Here is a 24,678-nt window from a genome sequence, read left to right as displayed (position 1 = left end):
TAAGCAAGCATTAACAGGCTGATGCAGAAATGGGATGGGATTGGCTTATGACTGGTGTTACAGAAATGGATGGGACTAGGTTATGGACACTGGCTTCATGAATGGCTTTATGGGGGGGGGGAGAGACAGGCGGGTTGGTCTACTTCCATTTCATGTCAACTTTAAATAGACTGATCCACCCATCCCTTTTTCCCATTGGGATTCATGTCCTGATGAGCCAGGAGGGTTGGGTTGGCAAGTCACTTTTAAATCTGGACCAGTTAATGGGGAGACAGAGCTCTGAAGTTGGACTCTGCCTGCCAAGTCTTGAGATAGAATTACTGGAGACAGAGAATATCTGAAAAGGACCTGCTAAGTCGAGAGGTGGTGGGCTTAATCACCACCAACTTCTATGCATTCAATTCTTTCTGTTGCTTGAAGGGGAAATGCTTTGTGGTTTCCTGGGAAAGAAGAGGCATATAACAGCTCCCTAAGGCACCGTGTTTCCTGGGAGGTGATTAGGTCAGCGGGCTCTCGGGTCCTCTTGAGGTCAACTTTAATATAGAGAGAACGAGTGTATGAAAACTGTAATCGAGAGAGCTTTTCATCACAGCTTGTATCATGGAAAATTGACCATTACACCGAATAAGGCAACAGGGACATCCTCTTGCTGCAGGCTTTCCTGGAAAAGGTTATTAGGAAATATTGATTAGAAGTAATAATTACAATATGTTGGTCATAATGGTTTGACTATAGGGAAAATAAAAGAACAATTCATCTTTAGATTCCCTTTAAATTATTGTCCAGAAGACAACCATAAGGAAAGGTAAGCAGTGAGGGTATGGGGGGACGGGACAACCAGATTAATTTTCTTGCAAATTTTACTTCAACCTAGTGCCACAGAGCTGCACCTAGCTTCAGTGTTTTTTTAGTAGAAATGTGCAATTTAAGTTGAGTGAGAATTCCCCTGGTCATTACAATTCTATGCATGTTTACTCTAAAGCAAGTCCTATGGGGATCAAATAAGTGTGCATGGAATTGCTTTCTTAAATTTTATAAATGTTCCCCTACAGATATATCTCATTGGATGCTGTCCTTTATATTTATTTCAACAATTTATTTACTGCTTAATTACAATAGTCTCTAAGGCAATTTAGAATAATGAAGGGGAGGGGGGAAACCAGTTTAAACTATAAAATCAAAATTCAATTAAAATGCCCAGTGGCATAAAAAAAAGTCTTGAGTAGGTGGCGGACATTCACCAGCGAGTGACTCTGTGCAACCTCAACTGTAAGAAAGTTCCATAAAGTTGGGCCCACAATACTGAGCAAACATTTTTGCTGAGCCATGAGGAACCACTAACAATAATTCCCCACAAGACCTCAGTATTTGGGGCAGGAATATAAGGGATCGTGTGGTCCTTGAGGTATCCTAGACCCAAGTCTTATGGAATTAATTAATACCTTGAAACAAAAGCTGTGTCAGTAATATTCCGCCCCTCTCAACAGTCTGATGCAGCCTTTTTCACCAGCTAGAGCTTTAGTATCATCATTCTTTGGCTGCTGTTTCTCCTCGGGTTAGTGGCAAAGGTGTTCTCACCCAATCGGGGATTATGCCATGCTGTGAACAGGATGGTAGTTAAGCAGATTTCATCACATGTGTGATGGTTCAGTGAAGGACTACGAGGGCAATATCAGTGAACAGAGAAGTCTCATCTTATGTTAATAACCTTACTGAAGGAATGCTGTGTGGGTAATAATGGGGTTGCCAACCTCTTTAAGCCCATGGGCACCTCTGAGGTTTTCAGCCAGTACTGCGGGCATCACCCGCTCCTCACACCTCTTCCTCCATATGAGCTCTCCTCTCCAAGAGTTAGAGAGAAAGAAAGTGCTCACATTCACATATATTTCATTTTCTAAGGGATCGGGTTAAACATCAGCTGCAGTAGAATTAATCTGAGCCTTGAGCAGCTCAAGGAAGTGGGAAAGTGTATTAATCTTCCACCTTCCTCCTGCAGCTCTATGGACTTTATAAAGCAGAAAATGTAACTCCCCTCATGACCGAGAAAGCAGTGAGTGAGGTCAGGGGGATCAGGGCCGTGAGTGGGGCCATTTCAGGCACCAAGGGAAGACCTCAAATTGAAAAGAAAATTACAGATTGTAGCTGAGAGAGCGTGGAGCAACTCAGAAAGAGACTGGCATTTTTTGAAAAGCAAAAAAAAAACAGAACACCCACAGAGAGAAGATGGCTCTTGGAACCCAAGCACACCCCTAGTATTTATATGCTGCCCAACAACTAAAGTACAAATTTAAGAGCAATCTGCTAAAATGAGCTATGGAGTTCATACATCTAACTATGGTGGATATGTGCTTGCTACTAACTGTGCAAACCAATACTCTACTCAGGAGTAAGCCCCACTGAGTTGAATGGAACTTACAGGTAGCTGTCTAAGTAACTCCTCTCTCACACACACACACAAATCTGCAGGTGTGTGTAATTCTGTCCTGCTCTCTAAACACAAAAGTGCCAAATGCCCTTAGTCTGCAAAGTTACGAATATATTTCAGAAAATGCTTCTTTGTAACAAATTAATTGAGGTCTTTCATTAAACATGAATACACCTTTTGAAAAAAAATAACTGCATAGGCACTAATTGCTAAAATGAAGTGCATTACAATGTTGCCTTCCTTGCTTTTTTGAAATAAAAAAATCTCCCTTTTCTCATTTTTTTGCCAAGGGATATGGTGACTGTACTCCCTTTACAAAAAAAGTTAATTAGAATTAATTCAGAATCTGATTGAAATTATACCGAGGCATTTGTAATTCTTTCAGAATTTTTCATAAGGGTTTGCCCTGAACATTAAAACCACGCTTTTCTTAATGCACAAACTAAACCTTTTCAGTAAGAACAATTGTTTTACATAATCATTTTATATAATAATGTCAGTGGGAATCTCTCCTGCTGTCCTGCCTCATGAAATTGATAAATTCAACTAATAAAGAATCAAAAGACTTGGCTGTGAATTTTCAGAAGAGCTAAGGTGGGGGCTTTGTTGTGAAAGGAGGTTCACAGCTTTTCTCTTTTTTTGATGTTTTGGGACTACAACTCCTTTTTAATATCATTTTATTATTATTTCTATATATATAAATACATTGAAAAAACTATCACATTTCTCCTTTCTCATAGAGTGCTTCTTCTTTACGTCAAGTAAATATTGCAGAACAGAGGTTCCGAAACTTCGGTCTGTGGGCCACCAGTGGTCTGTGAGCTTCATTTAGGTAGCCCATGGCATATATGTGGGTGTTTTCCATCTGAATAGGGGAGACTGCACACCCATCACATTGGATATTCATAGTGATTTTCAGTTGTATTTCTATTGTTTCTTTTATTTCTTATATTGCATTATTATTTGAATTCTAGCCACACCTAGACTGCTGGCATCACCCTCTATGTTGTGTGGCACTAGTGTATGTAGGTGGTTGTGTGCCTTATTTTACAAAGTATTAGGTTGTCTCTATGAATGACTGCCAGAGGAAACTCCTATAATTCAAAGAAGATGGCCACGTGGTCCTGCAGATGTGGTTTAACAGACTCAGCCAGCGCGGCCAACAGTCAGAGATGATGGAAGTTATAGTCCAACAACATCTGGAAGTCCTGATTAAAGTAGTCCTTTATCGGTTACTTGGGTCAAGCTTGGTTTAAAGAAGAACCATCTCAATGGAGAGTTGAGTCCTTTGAAGCTGCCTATCAACAGTTAGTACCTGTCTAGCAGAATGATAAAGACACCTGGTCACAGTCTTTCCCACTTTGGGGAGATGTAGTTATATTCCAATTTTAGGAATTATTTCTAAATTTGCATCCAGTAACACATACAAATGTTACTCAGATCTCTGTCCTCTTTTTTTGGTGACGTATTTCCTCTTTTTTTTGGCAATGTGTAGGCCAGTGTGCACATGGAGTCAGCATGGGGCCTTCTGGGTATTTGTAGACTCCAACTCCCAGCAGGCCTAGCCAGCATGGTCAATGATCAGGGATGATGGGAATTGCAGCCTGACTATAGCTGGAGGGTACCACACTGGTCCATATTGGTCCATTCCAACACAGGGTTCTTTAGCAGATTCCACCAAGACCTTCTGACACTCGCCAGTGAGGTTATGCAATTCCCCCTCCCTCAGTGTTGTCTTATATCCTAGTAGCCACTTCATTGGCTGGTACTGATGAATGTTTGCCTGCTTCATTTCGATATTGCGAAGGTACTGATGGTTGTTGGTCATTTGATTACTGAGAGAAAAGGAGCTGGTAGAGAGGAAGAAATATTAAGCCAATTTCAAATAAAAGGCATGGGGGGGGGGGACACCAGAAAAGAGAAAAGTCTCAGTGCTGATTGAGCTACTGTGTTGCGTGTATATTAATGACATTATCCTTGCACAGTGACACATCCCATAGTACAAGAAGCATTTTGCATCAATCGTTGTCAGCCAGGTTTTCATTACAGTATTTACGAAAGCACTGCGTATCTTGAGCTGAATACAATTCATATTTTATGTATTCCTTTTTTATGATCGTAGGCACTGGCAATTATTAACATGCAGTGTCTCAGCACAGGAAATAGAAAAGCTCAATGTTGATTTAAAAGAAAGGGCTACTGTGCCATGTTCTCTTATCTGCTTCCGAGCAGATAGAAGGAGCCCAAGCAGTTTAATCTCAGAGCAAAACCAATCCTAGTTTTCCCCTCAGGTGCTGCATGCACAAAAGGCAATAAAGCAGAATAAAATGCTCCCACCCACCGAAACACCCATCCAGATAAATTGATGTCAGTATGAAATGTTCATTACTAATGTGATGCTAAATGAACAAGACTATTTCTTTTTACCAGACAGGTGAGGATACACCATGGAAACAAGAGCAATGCACACAAAAATATGAGGGAATTATGATGAACTCCTTTACCAGTCTTCCTACTCAATGAAGGAAGTCAGGTGTTGAGCCAGTAGGGGTTGCGGTTGGGGGAGAGGCTGGCACATGCCACCCCATGTTCCCTCCACACTCGCTCACTCCCATTTCTTAATGCCTGGACAAAGCTTCTCTCTGTGTCTCAAGATAAGGATTTTCTTCACGGGGCAGGTGCAAGTTGGATGGTGAAATGGAAGGAAAGATGTAGGAGAAAAGAGAGGCTGTTGACTCACCTGGGAGAGGCTAATCCTGGTGAGTCTGGCACGATGAAGGGTTGGTTGGTTTTAGCATGTCAGTGGCTGGGGCCTAGTGAGCAGCATGTGGGGCCAGCTGAAGTAAAATTCTAACTGTCTGCTGTAGAACTTCCTCTTCCCTGATCTCATTATAATGTCTGGCAGAATGTGACTAACCTTTAACAATAGGGCCATGACTGTGACCTCATAATGTAGGTGTCTGTCAAATATAATTTCAGGATTTGTTATTTTTTCATCAGGTACATTCTACTCTCAGTGTGCCCCCTCTTGCTTTCTGGTGAAAATATATCCGGAGATTTAAATGCAGTTAGGTTTAAAGCTTAATGGATATTATAAGGTAAATTGAAAAGAATATTCCACCCAAGATTTGAGGACATTGACTTATTAATAAGATTTTGTAATGAGACAGCTTTGCACTACTTTCTGATTCTACCTGCTGTCTGACTTGGGCACCTGACATACATTTTGCTAAATCCAGTATTAAAGCTTCAAAACTGTGTTCTTCCATTTCCAAATGAAAGGTGTTAAATGGAGGTTATTTTTCAATTAAGCCATTTCTTTTTCAGAGAAATGTATGACTGGGAGACAGACCACTAAATTCTGTCTCTGTCTCTCTCGCTCTCTCTCTCTCTCTCTCTCTCTCTCTCGCTCTCTCTCTCGCGCTCCCCGCCCTCTCTCTCTGTGTAAGTGACATCTTTACAATGGCCAGAACCTGCAGAAAGCAGAATCGAACTCCCTGCTCGTCAGCTGATGAGCAATCTAAATTCAGTCTTGATTTTTGCAGAGATTGGCTGCACCAGTGATCTCCCCACAAGAAACTCACTTGTGCAGCTGAACCAACCATGACTGAACTCCCCACCCATCAGCTGATGTGTGGGGAGTTCAAACCTGCTTTCTCCAGGGATTGGCTGCATAAGCAGCCACCCACTGTCATCTCTGCTTACCCACAGACACCTAATGATGTCAGGTGTGCGGCAGATGGGCATTATCTGGGCAAAGGCAGATTTGGGGCAGCATGTCTGGTTCTACCACACTGGGTGCTGAGCCTAGGGGGTGCTGCAGGGAACTGCAACTATAACATAGTGAATTGAGAGGAACAGAAGGCAAGATGCGCCGGGGAGGGCGATTTTCACCTCTCACAGTGCGCTGCTGAAATTTGAAAAAACCAAAGTCTGCACCTGATTCAGGGGAAATGGCCTTGTAGGCAAAATGGAGGGGCAGAGCAGGTTAAATGTGTCCCACAGGGAGAGGCTCCCCACCCCTGTCCTATGAGGTGGTGTCAACTGAGATTATAATATTTTGTATTGCTAGTGAATGGCCAGCTGGCATTTCCACAAATCACTGAAGATGCATGTCCAATGGATTTTGATGACTAGAAGTAGTAATGGGGTTGATTTTTGAATGGGGGGAAGGGTACGGAAATGAATGTTTCTGATTTGGAATCCTCAAGCCCTTGTCCTTAGTTTTCACCTCTTCCCTCGACACTCAGATATACTCGGCACCAGCAGTGATGGGAGAGTTGGAAAGGGTCTTCCATTGTGTTAAATGCTACTGCAGAAGCATCTTAGGGACCATGACCCTATGGAATATTTGATGTTAGTCATACTCAAGAAAGACCCACTGAAAGTAATTTACATGACTAACTTTGGTCCATTAATGTCAGTTGGTCTATTCCAAGTACAACTTTGTCTAGTACAACCAACTGTTTGTTTGTTTTGATAGGTGGCATTTGGTGTGTGTGTGTGTTTTGGCTGCTGATTAATCTTTGATATCTGAAAGAAGACAGATCATAATGCCAGTATTATATTTTTATTTTGACAGCTGCCATTAGATGAGTGTACATATTTTATGCCAATACGCAGGTGAAATGTCCATGCCTTATACCAATTCAAACCAATGTCCTTTCTGTCTCAGCATTCTCCACACTGACTTGGCAGTGACTTTCCAGAGTTTCCAGACAGGAGCTTTTTCCAGCCCTACATGGGGATTGACAGCTGCGCTTCCTTAAGAACCTTTCCCCAACAGATGCCAAAAAAATCTAAAGTACTTGCATGCTAAAATAAGTTTTCCCATTCAACATGTAAATCTCTGGGTTTTTTTTTTTAAATTAAAACATTATATTCAAAATTTGGGTTGTGAACTTGGGAAATTTCAGTAAATTTAATATATATATATATTCCAGTTCTGATTTCATTTGTGTCTACATAGCCTAACTCTGTTATTTGGGGGAACATGCCTTGCAATTTTTTCATTAAGGCTCATTGTAAGTCATTGCGAGATACCTAGCTTTAGTCCAGTAAGTCTGAAACCTGAAGCCTTGGTTAAGCTTGGGAAATTCATGTTACTTGGTTAAACTTTGCTCATAAAGCATTTGCCGGAGGATGATGATTAAATGGCCAAATTGTTTTCATTCTTTTTTCAGGGATGTCTTGCTCTCAGTCATTTTGTCATAAAAATTAAGAGCCAAATCAATTAAAAGATAATTAGGAGGTATTATTTTCTCCTTTCTTGTCATAAGCACACAACTTGCCCTGTTTGTAGGTCTTCTGATTTCACGGTTGTGGAATTGAACATTTGAGCTGAGGGATAGTTCCACTGATTAACATGACAGCTAATGAGCAGGTCTTTGCCAGCCTATTCCTTTATCTGGATCCCAACAGTTGTTCTCTGTCTGGGATGAGCAGCATGAACACCAGCAGTCCATCAAACCATGTTTTAGAAGGGCAAAGTGGGAGAATGATGTTTTATTTAAAATCACACACACACAAAAACCACTGTACTATGCAGGGGTGAGTACTTGGAGCAAATCTGTTTCTTCTAACCCCCCTTTTTCAATAATTGGTAGCTTTCCTTCCAAAGGTCATTCTTTGAACTGTTACTAGGAATTTGATTTTGGGGATACAGTCCTTGAAAATAGATTAATATCATATCATAGAGTTGGAAGAGACCACAAGGGCCATCCAGTCCAACCCCCTGCCAAGCAGGAAACACCATCAAAGCATTCCTGACAGATGGCTGTCAAGCCTCCGCTTAAAGACCTCCAAAGAAGGAGACTCCACCACACTCCTTGGCAGCAAATTCCACTGTCGAACAGCTCTCACTGTCAGGAAGTTCTTCCTAATGTTTAGGTGGAATCTTCTTTCTTGTAGTTTGAATCCATTGCCCTGGAGCAGCAGAAAACAACCTTTCTCCCTCCTCTATATGACATCCTTTTATATATTTGAACATGGCTATCATATCACCCCTTAACCTTCTCTTCTCCAGGCTAAACATACCCAGCTCCCTAAGCCGTTCCTCATAAGGCATCATTTCCAGGCCTTTGACCATTTTGGTTGCCCTCTTCTGGACACCTTCCAGCTTGTCAGTATCCTTCTTGAACTGTGGTGCCCAGAACTGAACATAGTATTCCAGGTGAGGTCTGACCAGAGCGGAATACAGTGGTACTATTACTTCCCTTAATCTAGATGCTATACACCTGTTGATGCAGCCCAGAATTGCATTGGCTTTTTTAGCTGCTGCATCACACTGTTGACTCATGTCAAGTTTATGGTCCACCAAAACTCCTAGATCCTTTTCACATGTACTGCTCTCAAGCCAGGTGTCACCCATCCTGTATTTGTGCCTTTCATATATATTTTTTTGCCCAAGTGTAGTACTTTACATTTCTCCCTGTTAAAATTCATCTTGTTTGCTTTGGCCCAGTTCTCCAATCTGTTAAGGTCATTTTGAAGTGTGATCCTGTCCTCTGGGGTATTAGCCACCCCTCCCAATTTGGTGTCATATGAATAAGTGCATTTGGTTATTATTATTTTCTTGAAGTGCTTTTAAATTATAATGGCAAAAACAAAGGGCATGATCCACCTTATTTTAAGGTCATTATTGATCTTGTTAATCTCACATAAAGGAGACTTACAACTGCCTTAACTTTGGGTGGGTTACATTCATACCCATATATATGGGACTGAGTCAATTGTTTAAGACGACCTACAAATGTCCAGCTGAGATGCTTAATCCTGAGTGTAGCATTTAATGCGGTTTGGTTAGGAGGGAACATCTGAAGATGCCATCTACTAAGTCAGAACATTTGCACATGTCCTTTGGATGTTTGTACATGCACAAGCATTTGTACATATAGCCTCTGACTCACCAAGGTCTCGGGCAAAATGTCTTTCCCAGGTAGTTGTGGTCTACCATCTGTTGATACCAGGGACAAACCCAGGGACTTTCTGCATGCAGAAGCACTCACCCTACCACTTAAATGTGATGCAATGCAAGGAGGTCAAATTGATAAACAGGGCATTAGAGTTTGTGTCAGTGATGATGATATGAATGAGTTACGTTGGGCTATTTTTGAGAAAAGTGGCAGATCTGTGCATCACTCTCACAACATTCTGATCATGCCTCTGACTGCTGGTGGATTTTGTAAAAAATATTATTACTGCTTCTCTTGCTTGCCTTTTAAATCCTTGTGCAAGACATAAAAATATTCTAATCTTTCTTTGAATGCTGGAATCCGACAGAGTTTAGGGATTTGCAGTGTGACGAGTTATGAGAAAGTTAATTTGAAATGTGATGACAAATAGCAGCAATAACATCCCACAAAATTTCCCCATTTGCTTCAAACGGTGAAAATAGTAGGAAAGATCTCCAGGTGCCTCGAAGAAGTCAACGTATATTAGTGAAAATACAAATAGCAGTGCATTTTTAAGAGGAAATATATTACAGCTTTCAGCATTAATCCTTTAAATTCCTTGCTGTTTCTCTTGGTATTTGTTAGAGTAGAAGCAGAGGACCTTTGAACCGGTTGCATGAGACCTACTTATTTAGGAGAGGTTCCTGTGCACCTGGGGCCATGTTTAGATGACCAAACTATGATGGGCAGCGATTGAGACCCACATTACCAGCTCCTACTGGTACGGTTGAATTTTCTGCGTCGTTGCTTGGACAAAACTGACTCCATGTCTCCATGTGCTCAAATACCTATACTTGCATATAGTGAGCATAAAAATGCATATATCTGTGAGATTTTCATATACAAATGCATTATGTAAGGCAGACTCACAATCAAAGCTGTGTTATGTATTAGATTTCAAGCCAACTCAAAAGGCATGGGAACCACCATAGAGCGGGCAGTAACTCATCTGTGTTCTAGTTACAGGTAGGTAGCCGTGTTGGTCTGCCATAGTCAAAACAAAATTAAAAATTAAAAAATTCCTTCCAGTAGCACCTTAGAGACCAACTAAGTTTGTTCTTGGTATGAGCTTTCGTGTGCATGCACACTTCTTCAGATACACTGAAACAGAAGTCACCAGAGATTCAAGGTGGGTTGCCGCAGGAGCACTGCCACCATGCAAATATACAACAAAAGATAAAGAAATGGCTCTCCTAAAGCATGTATGTGTTAAAAGTGGGTCCTCGGGCTGAAATACTATTCTTGTAATCCACTTTGTGCCTGGTGAGATTTGTTAGGTGGTGAATCTGCCATCTCCTGGCACATTTCTAGTGCTTCACCATATGTGATTTTGATGTACTGTGTTTTCTTTACCAAGCATGGAGGGTATTGCTGGAAGGCAGTGTTAGCTGATCAATAGGAGCAGAATTCAGGTTGTTGTAAAAAATGCAGTGATGGTATAGGTGCATCCTAAAATCAATAAAGAAGAGTGGTTCTTAATAAACTAAAATGAAGAACCATTACCTACTCCAGCTAAATTACATTCTGTATTGGATCATTCGCAGCACTGGGAGCTGGTGAGCATGAAACCAAGATGGTGCAGAAATCAAGCAGTTGACATAGTAACAGATGGGATAGACCAGGGAGCTGATTTTACTGACTGGTAAATTAGAACAGCAGTTACATAAACTGCCAGGGCCACAAAAGCTGCTTGAAATCATATAAGTATGGGAAAGTGTTGAATGGTTTCAGTTTTCTCTCCCTTCTTGGAAAGATGTTAGAAACTTTGCTTTCCTAAGTGGCGTGCTGTTCTGGCGATTTTTCGGATTCAAGAAGTAAGTCAAAATGCGTGAAGTTGGAAAGGTATGATTGAAAGTACTTTGGTGCTTCTTTGGGGGAACCTTATGAGGGTCACATGCTAGTGGTGGGCAGCAATGGGTGGCACAATAAATGTATGTTTTACCTTTGTACAGTAGACTAGTTTCTACAGACTCTCTCTATCCCCCATCCAGACAAGCAAGAGGCATTATCAGAGCGCCAGGCTACATTCCAGCCAGGCAAAAGCACTCAGGGTGAGAGGCAGGGCCAGAGGTGTGTGTGTTTTCCCTGGGAGAGTAGGGGATAACTTGATGGTCCAGACAGACTGACCTAGAAGACTTTGTTTGTCCCCTGTGCTGAGGTTCCCCAACCCTGTTCTACATATTAAGCATTAGGCTTCATGTCTTAAGAAAAGGAAATAGCAGTAAAAGGAAAATCACAACAACCCTTTAAAAATGTAGAGTTCTAAACATGATTTTAGGCATGGTTTTAGTTTCTCACAGGATAAGATCCAGAGTCCCCAGGAGTGCAACTCTGATCATGGGCTACTCCTGCTTGAAAAAAAGAGGCCATTTGTGCTGGTTCCTCTTCCTGCCTGCAGACCCCCCACAGTTGCTCCATACGATTATGGATTATGTTGGAGGTGGTATGGGAGGCTGCAGGGAGAATTGGTGAAAATCAGCTCTCGGGACTTCCTCCAGCAGTATTGCTTTTCAGCATTTTGGCGAAGAACAAGTGTAGGACTTTCTCCAGCAGAAGCTTCTGCTGGATCTTAGTCCCTTCTGCACATGAAAAGAGCCCTTCATTTTGCAGAAAGAAAACTGTAAGTAACGCAAAACAGTTGAAAGGAGTTTACTTCTGAAGACCACTCTGGGGTGAGGACTGAGATTGTCTGCTACTCTCCCAAATGTTAACAATAAAAGAAATACAATTTTCCTCCACTACACAGTTGTCTTCTGGGTTTTTCCCCTGGATGCTTATTGCAAATGTTTGATCCATTTTGTTGTCATCAACATGTTATCTCAGCCAGCAGGACCTGTCTATTGCAGTTCTTTTCATTTTGTTTTGATGTGGTTGTCCCCATTTGCTTCCTTTTGCACCTTTGCTGCTGCTCATACATTTGTAGTAATGTTTGCAAAAGCAAAGAAGAGGCACTGCACCATTACAGCTCCTAAGTTGGTCATCTGCCTGGGTATTGAAGTGCCCCCCTGCTGGTCTTCTCAGAGCAGGCTTATTTTACAGTATGTGTAGTAGAACACTTCTCAGTGTTGCATATTTCCACACACCCTTTACACATATCTATCGCACTAGGTTAATTTCAATGAAGTGCAGAATATGCCGGTTTACATGGAGATAATAGCTGGAGTAGAGGTAAGATTAGCTAGCATTTATCCACATTCAACAGGATCAGGGGCGTTGCAGGGGGGGCGGAGGGGGCGGGGGCCCCGGGCAGCGCCCCTGTTGGGGTGACACAGCGGGGGGCAGCCCCGCCCACTGGCATTTATCCACATTCAACAGGATCAGGGGCGTCGCAGGGGGCGGAGGGGGTGGGGGGCCCCGGGCAGCGCCCCTGTTGGGGTGACACATCGGGGGGCAGCCCGCAAAAACTCCTGAATCCGCCGCCGGCACCCCCGGGGGCGGGGCATCGCATGCGTCATGACGTCATGACGCACGCACACCCCGCCCCCCAGGGGTGTCTCTTGGCTTCCCGCCCCCGGCAGCCAAGGGGCTAAGAACGCCCCTGAACAGGATAGAAGTAGGCCCATCCAGTTGTCAGGAACAGGTCAGCAATAAAACACCTGGTGTCAGTGAAGTTAACTCATTATTCAAAGAAGGCAAAACAGCTCAGGCCTCGTGATCACTGCCCAGTAAGTCTTCTCTCAATGAGGCAGTTGCAAGGATTGAAGGTCCCTGCCTTCCTACCTCTCGCCAAGACTCCTCCCCCAGCAACGTGTGGCTCCTTTGCCTTGTCTCTCTTTGCTCCACCCTTTTCATTCCTCTTTGTGTTCTGGGAGTCTGAGGGGAGGGGAGCTAGTTGCAGCAGGAGGGGGAGACTCCCTGGCTTCTTCAGCCACCTGCTTCCCCTCTGCCTCTTGACCACCCTCTGCTCCAGCCTCTGCTTCTGCCTCGTGATTCTGGATTGGTCTTTACCCCCAGCCTTTTCCTACTCACTAAACCCTGTTGCTTCATTAGCTTCTGTTCCCTCTTCTCCCTCTGACCACTCATCGTCGTCCCACCACCAATCCCCTGGCTCTGAGTCTGCTTCCTTGGGGGTTGTCCAGCTGGTGCCTCCCACTTCTCCCCTGCATCCAGCCAGTCCATGACACCACTAGACTAATTGAAACTCTTTTTTCCTCCCCTTGAAATTGCTCATCTTTTTCTGACAGTGAGGATCCTCAAAATTAGTCTCATTTTTTAAATGTTTGGCAAAATATAGCAAGGCTTGAAAGGGCTGGTTTGGGGAAGGGCTATTGTTCAGTGGCAGAGCACATGCTTTGTTTCTGGAAGGTCCAAAATTCAATCGCCAGCATCTCCAGGTAAGACTGGAGAAAATTCCTGTCTGAAATCCTGGAGAGCTACTGCCAGTCATTTTAGACCAGCCTTCTCTAGGCCTGTGACCACCTGTTGTTTCGGGCTGCAACTTCCATCATCCCCCGTCCAGGGTGGTCAATTGATAATGGCTGTAGTTCAACATATCTTTAGGGCACTAAGTTGGGGAAGGGTGTTGTGGTTAATATGGAGCTAGATGGTCCAATGGCCTGAGTTGGCACGAGGAATATTTCCTATGAGCTTGGATGAACATTCTTGATAGCTTTACCAAATTGCACCAAAAATGTCTACTGCAGCTCCTTAGAAGTGATTGCTCTACCAAAACATACCCAGCTCTGCAATGAGTGTGCCCCCTTCACTTGCCCAGTGCTTCCAAAATAAATATCTGTTAATAAAAGCTAAGAAACAATAGAAGTAAAAAACTTACAAAGCATGCAGCTTTGGGGAACTCTGAACTGCAAGCACTGCAGATCAAAGAAGCTTTTGTGGCTTCCTTAGATTTAGTTTCAAGTGGCCGTATCTGAGTTCTTAAAAGAAGCAGAAATGAACACGTCAAAAGACATCCACTGTACCGGTTTGCACTGAATCTAGGCTAATATTAGTTGGGTTTTTGAAGTATATGTAAATGCCAAATTGAAGTAGCAAACAAATTGGGAAAGGATAGAACAAACGTCTAATTATAGTCACTAATAACTTAAAGGACGGAGTACAATGGACTCCTGTTACAGCTAGTTCTCGCACATGAACTGGAGCTTTAAAATGGTAACGTTACTCTAGCTACTGAAAGGAGACACACTGAAATGTGCTAATTGCGGTGCGAGTTATGACATACCTTTTAAAGAACTCCCTTGGAAGTTTGTATGGTCTGCATCTGGGGAACGAAGCATATTTAGGTTTCTCTCTGTCACTTCTTTTTTCTCTCAGCCTTTCATGCATGCATAGTTTAAGAGATTAGCATGAATAGATTTTCGAGTTGCGTGTATGAGAACCTGACATTGTGCACTGTGCTGTGTCTTTACAACAGAAGAGAAGCTTTGCTGGTGGAATTTTACCTTTCAGCAGATGAGTTTTCCTTTCTAAAAGGAAGGTTTTTAATGTGTCTTCTCTTGGGAGGAAAATATAATTGCAGGGACGGGACGGAGATTGCATCCTGGTGCTTCTTTATAATTTAATATGGGTCAGCTTTATGTGCAAGTGAGGGTTTTCTCTGGAGAACATGGTTGGTACTCTGAGCACAGCTTTGGACCTGTTTTATGTTACAAGGAGGAGGGTGGGCTCCCCACTTCCTCCTCTTAAAGAATTTATCAGAGTGATAATCATGCCATCATGAGGATAGGATGACTGCTGAGAGTACTTTCTCTAATAATGTCACTAATACCTGAGGGAAGAGCAACATTGGTGTGAGAAGTAGCCTGGCCTACCTAATTACTTTCATTAGAAATTCCATATAGGAAGCTATTATTACTATTTTGTCACTGAGCCTGTATTATTTCTGTGACACAAACTTTGGGAAGAGGCATAGCTCAGTGGAAGAGCATCTGTTTTGCATGCAGAACGTACCAGGTTAAATCCTCTAGGGAGAACTGGGAGAGCATCCATTTGAAATGTTGGAGTGCCACTGCCAGTCAGTGTAGACAATGCTGAGCTAGATGGACCAACAGTCTGATTCAGCATAAGGCAGCTTCCTGTGCTCCTAAGACTTACCGAAAGGTTCCCTGGGTCTGAGAGGGAGATATTCCACATGTTACCTGATCCTGGAGTTATAGCATGCTCTCTACCACTGAACTATCACAGTGACTGCAAAAGTCCTCCATCCTTTGCTTAGTATGCCTAAGGAATTCTGACAGCTTTTGATATTTGTCTCTGTCTAAATCAGCCATCGGTGAAAATGCCTAGTGTGTTGCAAAGCTGCAAGACATTACAGGGAACATTTTGCATCCTCCAAGCTGCCTTGCTGTTCATACGTTCTGTTACTAATATTTCATCTCCCCCCTTTTCTGTTTTCTTTGCCCCAGGCTACATATCTAAACAAAATGGTGAGCCAAACTCTCAACACAAAGGACAGAAAGTCAGCACATACACCCACCGAGGACCATTTTAGATATTTGCCGGGCAACCAAGCAACCTCCCACGAAAGCAAAAGCTGCCAGCTGTCAAGTGTGTGCCTCAGCAGCCTCCTGAAAGAAAAAGAAATCGTGGAGGTTCTCAAGCACACAAGAGAGACTTATGAAGCCCTGACTTCAGAGGTCAGCCAGAACGGCTTAGCAGGAGAAGCGCAAAGTGGGTTGAAACCGACAGCCAAGGCCGAGAATCTCTCTGTTTTTCCCGGGGCTCCAAAAGATCAATCTCCTGTCCCTCGGCAACATTCCACTTTCATAGGGAGGCTGGGACAGCCTCCGAGAGGACCAATCTCCTTACACATGTACAGCAGGAAAAACGTTTTTCTTCACCACAACCTTCACACATCTGAGCTTCAGACTTTGAGCCAGCAAGATGGGTAAACAGAGTTGGCACGTATTTATTGAAGACAGAGCCCTACATCTGGCTTAAGGGGCCACGGTGGTAATTTAAAACCGACTTTTTAAGTTTTCATCAGCTGCTACCTACATACTGTTTTAAAATTAACTATTGTTGTCTATGAAATCTAGGCGATCCCTGTAAAGTAAGGACTGGGAGGGGGAGGGGGGAGGCTGGGTGGGGTCGGGGAAGGCTAGCATGACTTAAATGAGTAGTTGAATGTCTTGCGGAATTCACCTGAGTGTGAAATCCTGGATTTAAGGAAGTTGGTAACAAAAGCTCTATTGGCTTCATAGTGAATGGATGGCACCATCGCGATGGAATGTCCAAAAGACGCCCAACATTTGTAGGTGTGTGTGTTTCCCTACCGTCAATCACTTGCATACCTAAAATTTCTGAACGCTATGTCAAATATAACATTCTGTTCTTTTAATAATGTTACTGTGAAAGTAGATGTGAGGAATGAATAGAGAATTAGTAAGAGGGAAGAAAAGGAAACTCCCCCATGGTACAAATTCAATCGAGGGGGTTTCAATGATCTGTTTGGTTGTATTTTGGTTTCATTTTGTACAGTGAAGCTTTTCTCATTCATCATCAGACACAGCCTGCTTGCCCTTTCCATCTTGGGCAAGAAGCATAACAGTTTATTGGGATACTTGAATGAGGTGATGAGCCTCCTCCCCACACTTAGAAACCTTTTGAAAAAACCTAATGTAGTTGCCCGCAGCAGGCAGAAAGTGTGACAGAATGTCCCCATCCTTCGCACAGCTTATTCCCTTACATGAGATGCAGCAGTGACTCACCTACTAGAATGGTTTTAAAAGAGGATTAGACACAAAAAAGCAGGGTTATCAATGGCTGCTAGTCATGTTGGCTATGGTCCCTTTGGAAAGAGTTGCTGGGAATCACAAGGAGGGAGAGTACTATAGAACTCAGGTCTTGCTTGTGGAAATTACTTTACCAGGGTGATGAGTGGATTTCCCACACCAGACAATGTGTGTCCAAGTGGAAGCTGACCACTTTGTCATGGATAATGCCATATGCCATGATGGTGAGTAATGTACAATGTCAGTCATACTCAAAGCAGTCACATTGAAATCATACATAAATTTCAGTGGGAAAATTCTGATTATGGCTTAGTTGGATACCACTCATTATTCAGGGATTGATATAATACCTGTAGTGGGATACTACTTCGGTATTTGAGGCCAAGTTCTAGAGTTATTTTGCCAGCCTTTTTCAGTATGGTATCTCTATATTTACACTTGTTTTGCTAAATCAGTGTATCAGTAAATGGAAACGGAAGTAATGGATGCCATCAAATTTAAGAAAACAGTGGATTTCTAAATTTGCATTTGCCATTGATAAACCAAAATACTATAAGAGAAGAGTGCTTTGCAAGTGGCCACATATTGTCTTTTTAGCATCAAATCATCCTAATGGCATACAGAGCACTGATCTTAAAAGAACCAGAAATGATTCCACAATAGCATACAAGGTCTTTGTCAATGTCTTTATCAGGCTTGGCTTAGCTAAGGTGGCCAAAGTGCAATGAGGAATGTTAAGCTTGGTTGAAAATATTGCATTAGATTCTCACCCCAACTGTTCTACATTCTGTGTTGAGAAGCAGGTGTGCATATTCAGATCCCCTTGCATATTCTGAATTGTGAGCAGAAAAGCATTACATGGAATTAAAAAAAACACACACATCTAGAACACAGTTTTTCAGCTGACATGACCTGTGCTGCATTGGATTGTTCTTTGTACCTTTTAACCATGGGTCAGAATATTCAATTTTGTCAACTCCAGTCACCACTTGAGAATGGAAACTGGATCCAGTTCATCCTTTTACCAACGCCACTCCTGACGAGGTGATGGGTGCTAATAAATCTGCTCCCGTTGAGTATGTTTCTTGTATATTTTGTGTGGAGCTCCTTATACACCACACTTCTATTCATGTGTTTGGGTGAATGGGGGGGGCTTAAAGGGGTGTGAGAAAGTGCACACACATCCGCTGCCTCCATGGCTCTGCACATGCTGGCTCATCTTCTGAACTTTGCATATTGTGCATGAAGAGGCGAAGGGAGATTCTAGCAGTGTATAGCTAACTGTGCCTGGAGGTTTCCTTGCCACCGGGGACCCTTCATTATTCAGTATGCTTGGTATTAGAACACGAAGATCTGCAGTAGAGCCAGCAAGTGTTGGGCCACTGGGGGTGGAGCTTGTACTCATGCCTTCTTCCCACTTTAAGTGTGCAATGCATGCATTCACGCCAAATACATAAATAGAGCTAGCCTCATGTGCACATCCACAGTCTGGGGATCTAGAAATTGGGATCAATGAGCTTTGCTAGACCAACACAACTTAAGAGCCCAAATTGGAAGAGTTTGCTGGAATCAAGAATCATACGAACAGATTGGCAAGATTTTTATAATTCTAAAAAGCAAATTTCATGAAATGAAACAATATGAATAATGCTGAAATTAATGTTCCAAGGCTGTGCCTAGGAATAAGTCCCATACAAAAAAGTGATGCTTCCTTTAGACTAAATCTGTGTGGGATCAGTGTGAGAATTTCCTTTAAAATACTTGATAACAATTCAAGTTACATATTGTTTTATCAATTGATGGGAGAAATTCATTGTAGAAAATCTGGCAATTGCTGTGCAGCAGAATAATTTAAATAAGTATTGATAAACTTCTTACATAATGTATTTCTCTTGGTCACATTCTGGCTGCAATTGTTAAATACAACTCTATTGTACTGTATTTACAAGGATGTAAGTCCCATTTTATTGAATGGAGGTTATTCCCCTAGTAAGTGTATGTGGGACTGCTGCTTTTGGACCACCAACTTACTAGGGAATGAATGCCACTAAACTTCTTGAGAATAATTTCTGAGTTATATGCACTAAAATGGCGCTGTGAGAATATGAACACCCTTTGGGTTTTCAGAGATGAGATGAAAGAGAATGGTTCAAATATTGGAAGAAAAATCACTCCTTGATCAGATGGTGTGTTCCTGTGTGGTTACCATGTGTTCACTTGAAAGTATTTTTGGAGTCAGAGTGGCGTAGTGCTTAGAGTGTTGAACTTGGACAAAGGAGGCCAGAATTAGGACTTCTATTTATATGAAATGCACTTAGTAGCCTTGGACCAGTCATGCATTCTCAGCCAATGCAACCTTGCAGGGTTGCTGTGGGATAAATTGTGACATTCATTATAAACAAAATACAGCGCTGCAAAAATGCAAATGCAGTTTAAGCAGACAAAGTGATTATGATTTAGATTCACCCATCTAGATCAGAAAGGCTGGCCTGGTCCATACCTGTCATCACGACGCCACTCTGCTCCACAAGGTAGCATAAAAATGAGTGAAGTGTATTTTTAAAGCATGCTATCGATAGCACGATTTCAGTGTTCAGTTTCATGCTTTCCTCTTCTGTTAATGAAACAAGTAGACTGGGAAAAAAATATTAGCCTACTGTTCATTACAGATTCCAATCTTGGTTGTGGTAAGAGTTGCCCTATTTCAATTCTGCCAATTTTTTTGATTATCATTCCATAATCAAAGCAATTCTTTCCAGGATTCAAATGCACTATTCTACAAAAATAAAAAATAAAACCGCATCTTCCATTTTATACATATATAATGCTTGTTTATTTCTCGGCTAGGCACTGTTTGGATTACGTTTTGTAAGCGGGGAGGGGGGGATAACTGTCTAAAGCTATGAAAAGGAATTTTCAAAATGCTACTATTTTCTTGACGGGATTTTTTTTTAAGCTAAAAATTATTGGTGAACAATTAAAGCAAGGGATAGCTGCTAGGCTTTTATCCACTTGTAGCTGTTTTGTATCAATATTTTTTAGCATTGTTATAGGACTTCTTGTAATACAAACAGGCTGCTTTCCCTCCCACAAGGGTGGCAGCTGTGTACAGTGTAACGGTACCTAAAAAGCAAAGGTGCTTTTGCAACATCCTCTTGTGTATATTGTAACTCATAAGACAACCTTGTGGAGGCATTCTTTCAATGAATGGATTCCTTTGTACTGAAATCTCTAGTTTTCTAAGACAGTTCTCTGTATAAAAATGATTTATACATCTTTCCAAGGCTGTACATATCCAACCTTCTGACATCACGCAAGGGAAAAGGACTTCTTATTTTTTGGCAGATATGTCTCTCTCTCTCTCTCTCTCTCTCTTTCTTTTTTTGGAATATGTCTATAAAACAAAAGCTTAAGTCTTGTAAAACCTCTAAGGCAAATTGCTTCTTCCAGAGCTGCTATCAACGAGTGTGACTTCCAGATCACAATGGCAATGTAATTGATATTTTAAGGAGAAGGGAATCCTTCAGGGAGAGAGAAATGGGTTTCATTTCAGTCAAACACCCTGCATTTCCCCCCTCTCTAAAAGCAAGAAAAGGTCTGGTGCAGATTCTAAACAATCTTTATAAATTAGAAGAGCCGTTTTTATAGAAGTATATCGCCACCATAAATAATAATAATAATAATAATAATAATAATAATAATAATAATAATAATAATAATAATAAGAGTTATTCAGTAAACTCTATGGTGCTACCAGTAACTTATGCTATGTTATAATGGCTTCTAGGGCAGCATACATCCTTACTAGAAAACTAAAAGTTTATCCTGACCATGTCAGATTGAGAAGACCTTAGTCATGACCTACTTACATCCCACTGAGTGACTTCTGATAGAGCCTGCCCACTGAAGTATATGTGTAAGCAGAGAGTCAAAAATAGTTCATTCATATTTAGCTTGCCAAGCAGTGCACTGGCGTACAGGTGAATTTATTCTAGCTACTACAGCTAGGATATGCATAGCAATGGATAGATCAAGCTGAGTCCTTTTCATGTCATGTCAGCTTTGCTCAATCAATTCCTTCGGTCCTCATTTGCTATGCAAAAGAAAGCACACACAAAAACCCACACACACAAATCCTGCATGCAAATCGTACAATTAGTATGCACTTTCCCTGATTCTTCACCTGGAGGAGAAACGATGGACAGATAATAGGCAATGTATCTGCCAAAGGTAGGCCTCTTTTTTCAGCATTTGCAATGGGTGACTATTTCCCAGGTTTCAAGCCCATTAAACATCACTTTCCAAGAATTCCAGATGATGTTTCCAAAGCAAAATAAAAAATTAAGGCATGTTGTTTTTAGGTGACGTACAGGGCTCATATGATCTCATGTTTATTTCAACCCATCTATCGTTCCCAAAAAGCCTTCTGCCTAATTCCCCAGTCCACATCCAGAAAACGAAACCAAGTTTCAGTATGCGATGCTTCATATACTCATATTCATTTCTTATTACCTTTAGGATTCCCTTTTCTCACCTGCTCTGTTGCCTTCCTCTACTGTCAAAATAAAGAGACTGTAAGCTCCTTGAGGGCAGGGACTATTTATTTTATTTTTGCTTATGTTACCCTGTGAAGTGCAATGTAGATTGATGGTTGTGCATAAATATTAAATGATGCTAATGTGGAGCCACTGAGGGGGACTGATTGTTTCGAAGTTTGTTCAAGCATTACCTGCATCATCATACATACTGTATAGCAAGAAAATGGATTTATACCAGGGTCGGACTATTTGTCCAGCATTGCCTTCCTAGGGGTGCAGAGGCCCTTCCAATGTTGCTGGATTACAGCACCCATCATCACTGACCATTTGCACAAACATCTGCGAGGACACAGGTATCCCCAGCCCCTGTTTATTCAGACCTGCCATGGCACTCCAAAATCTCAAACAGAGCTCTTTTTCGTTGCGTTATACCTACTCCTTTTAACTGGGAAATGCTAAGGACTTACTCAGAGACAACCCAAATGCAAGGCATGTGCTTTACCACTCACCAATGCTCCCAGCCACCCAGGGAAGGTTATAGAGAAAAAAGAATCCCGTGCGACCTAATTGCATGAGCCATCTTGCAGATAAATTCTTAGACTGAAGTATAATGGCTGCTTTGGCATCGCAGCATCATGACCTACCACCTCACACTGAGCGCTGCAGCTCATAATTGGACAGATGATTTCTTAATTATTACACACATTGGGTGGATGAGTGTTTAACTATCATGGCTGGCACTTTAGAGCTCAAGAATGCTCCCCACCATCACTGTGCTTGCATATGTACCATGAAAGGTCTCCAGCCCTGCAAAGACCCTAAGAGATGTTTGCCATTCAAATTTAGACTTCCCCAATGAACATTTGATTTCATGAAGGGTACCAGACAACAGCAGAGACCCACCAGACATTACAGCAGCATTTCCTATTGAGATTGTATTATACTAAGCCTACTAATTGATTTGGACAGCTTCATAATGTGATGGTTTTACCCTATGAGGATTTTTAATGGTTTGGTTGCCACCACCCTTCACAATCTTTCTGTCTAATACTAATAAAAAATTGCTTGGGTGATGTTTTGCTGCACAGGTGCAACAACATGTGTCTCCACCACAGTTTCTCCTCAGTAAAGGTAAAGGTAAAGGACCCCTGGACGGTTGAGTCCAGTCAAAGGCGACTATGGGGTTGCAGCACTCATCTCGCTCCCAGGCCAAGGGAGCCGGCGTTTGTCCACAGACAGCTTTCCAGGTCATGTGGCCAGCATGACTAAACCGCTTCTGGTGAAACAGAACACTGTGACAGAAGCCAGAAATGCTGTTTACCTTCCCACAACATTGGTACCTATTTATCTATTTGCACTGGTGTGCTTTCGAACTCCTGGGTTGGGAGGAGCTGGGACGGAGCAATGGGAGCTCACTCTGTTGTGGGAATTCAAACCACCAACCTTCCAATTGGCAAGCCCAAGAGGCTCAGTGGCTTAGACCACAGTGCCACCTGCATCCTCAGTACATTAGCCTCAGCACTAGATGCTGTTTTGCTTTTGTCTTCTGCAGCTGACTATATGATTGGGCCCTTCAGAGGGTCGTTTTAAGGTGCCCCCCCAAAAAAAACTGTCAATATGTACAAAAAAGGAGGCAGAAAGAGCTGGTGGGCAATAAACACACAGCCTTCTCTCTCTCTCTCTCTCTCTCTCTCTCTCTCTCTCTCTCTCTCTCTCTCTCTCACTCTCACACACACACACTTACCCTTGTCCTGCTAAATTGTCAGGTTTTGTTTTCCACTCCATCAGTTTCCTTAAATAATTCCCTACACTTTCTTTTCATGCTTATTATCCTATTATAATAGCAGTGCTATACCTTGACACAGGTTTTTCCCCATCCTCTTTCCCATAATATTCTCCAGGATGCAAGCAAGCAAGCAAGCAATAAATAAATAAATAAATAAAAGTGGGTAACTACTGACATTTCCAGTGTCATTACACCAAGAAACAAGACAAAACATTGAGCTCGAAATAAGTGAGCAACAGATGTTTTGCAGAAGCCTGATGGAAGGGATAAGAATGACAGATTGGTAGTTTGTTCTCCCTTCTGACGGTAGCAGCACAGCATTGTTCTCAGTCATATGCAATCAAGCGGAGCTTATGAGACATCATGTTCTAGTAAATTAAAAGAAGCAAAAGAATGCTATGACTTAAGGTGGGCAGTTATCTGTAATAGGGGTGCATGAGTAATTTGTTGTCACCCAACCTTACTCCTATCTGGGAGCAAGAAAACAGATCTTCAAACAGGCACTAATGGTTTAGCTTTAGGGTTGGAAGGGAGTTACTACAGCCAAAGCTGTAGTATTAATGTTCTCTCTCCCTACTGAATTTGGTGTTTTTGCGAAGTTTCCTTCAGGAACCAACTCACTGAGAACAGGACTACCTTTCACTTTATTTGAGATCAAAACATCTGAGGATAGAGTACATTGGATAAAGGCAAGTTGAATGGGGGGGGGATTAGTATCCTTTCCACCAGCACCCTTTCTTTGACTTAACTTATTCATATTAAATTTGTATCCTTCCCTTCCTCCTAAAGCAGTCCAGGGTGGCCAACTTTAAAGTCAAAGCTATACAATTTAAAACAAACAACAAACATACTTAACTCACTTTGAAAACAATTTTAAACCATCTGAATTTAAACTATAGATTCTTAAGGTAAAGGTAAAGGGACCCCTGACCATTAGGTCCAGCCGCGGACGATTCTGGGGTTGGGGCGCTCATCTTGCTTTATTGGCTGAGGGAGCCGGTGTACAGCTTCCAGGTCATGTGGCCAGCATGAATAAGCCGCTTCTGGTGAACCAGAGCAATGCACGGAAACGCCATTTACTTTCCTGCCAGAGTGGTACCTATTTATCTACTTGCACTTTGACGTGCTTTCGAACTGCTAGGTTGGCAGGAGCTGGGACCAAGAACATCTCAAAACATGTAAAAGCAATCACATACCCTCCCAGTTCCTAATTTCAAGGTTCCCATGGCCATCAAATGCCTGGGTAAAACAGAAATGTCTAAATCTCTCCTGGGAGTCAGTAATG

The 24,678-nt window shown here is 42.1% G+C and overlaps 1 protein-coding gene across 1 annotated transcript in view; it reads left to right on the top strand.

Moving 5' to 3' along the window:
• CCSER1 (coiled-coil serine rich protein 1) overlaps nucleotides 1-15,944 on the top strand; it is a 690,560-nt gene extending 674,616 nt beyond the window's left edge. The window contains exon 11 of the mRNA XM_033160591.1: nucleotides 15,741-15,944. Within this exon, the coding sequence (XP_033016482.1) occupies nucleotides 15,741-15,826 (86 nt within the window). The 3' untranslated portion in view covers nucleotides 15,827-15,944. The remainder of the gene's footprint in view (nucleotides 1-15,740) is intronic.
• The last annotated feature ends 8,734 nt before the right edge of the window (nucleotides 15,945-24,678 follow it).

The sequence above is a fragment of the Lacerta agilis genome, chromosome 9 (genome assembly GCF_009819535.1).
Source record: "Lacerta agilis isolate rLacAgi1 chromosome 9, rLacAgi1.pri, whole genome shotgun sequence".
In the NCBI taxonomy this organism is placed as follows: domain Eukaryota; kingdom Metazoa; phylum Chordata; class Lepidosauria; order Squamata; family Lacertidae; genus Lacerta; species Lacerta agilis.
The sequence above is the reverse complement of the archived record's forward strand: the minus strand, read 5'-3'. Positions and strand labels throughout refer to the sequence as shown.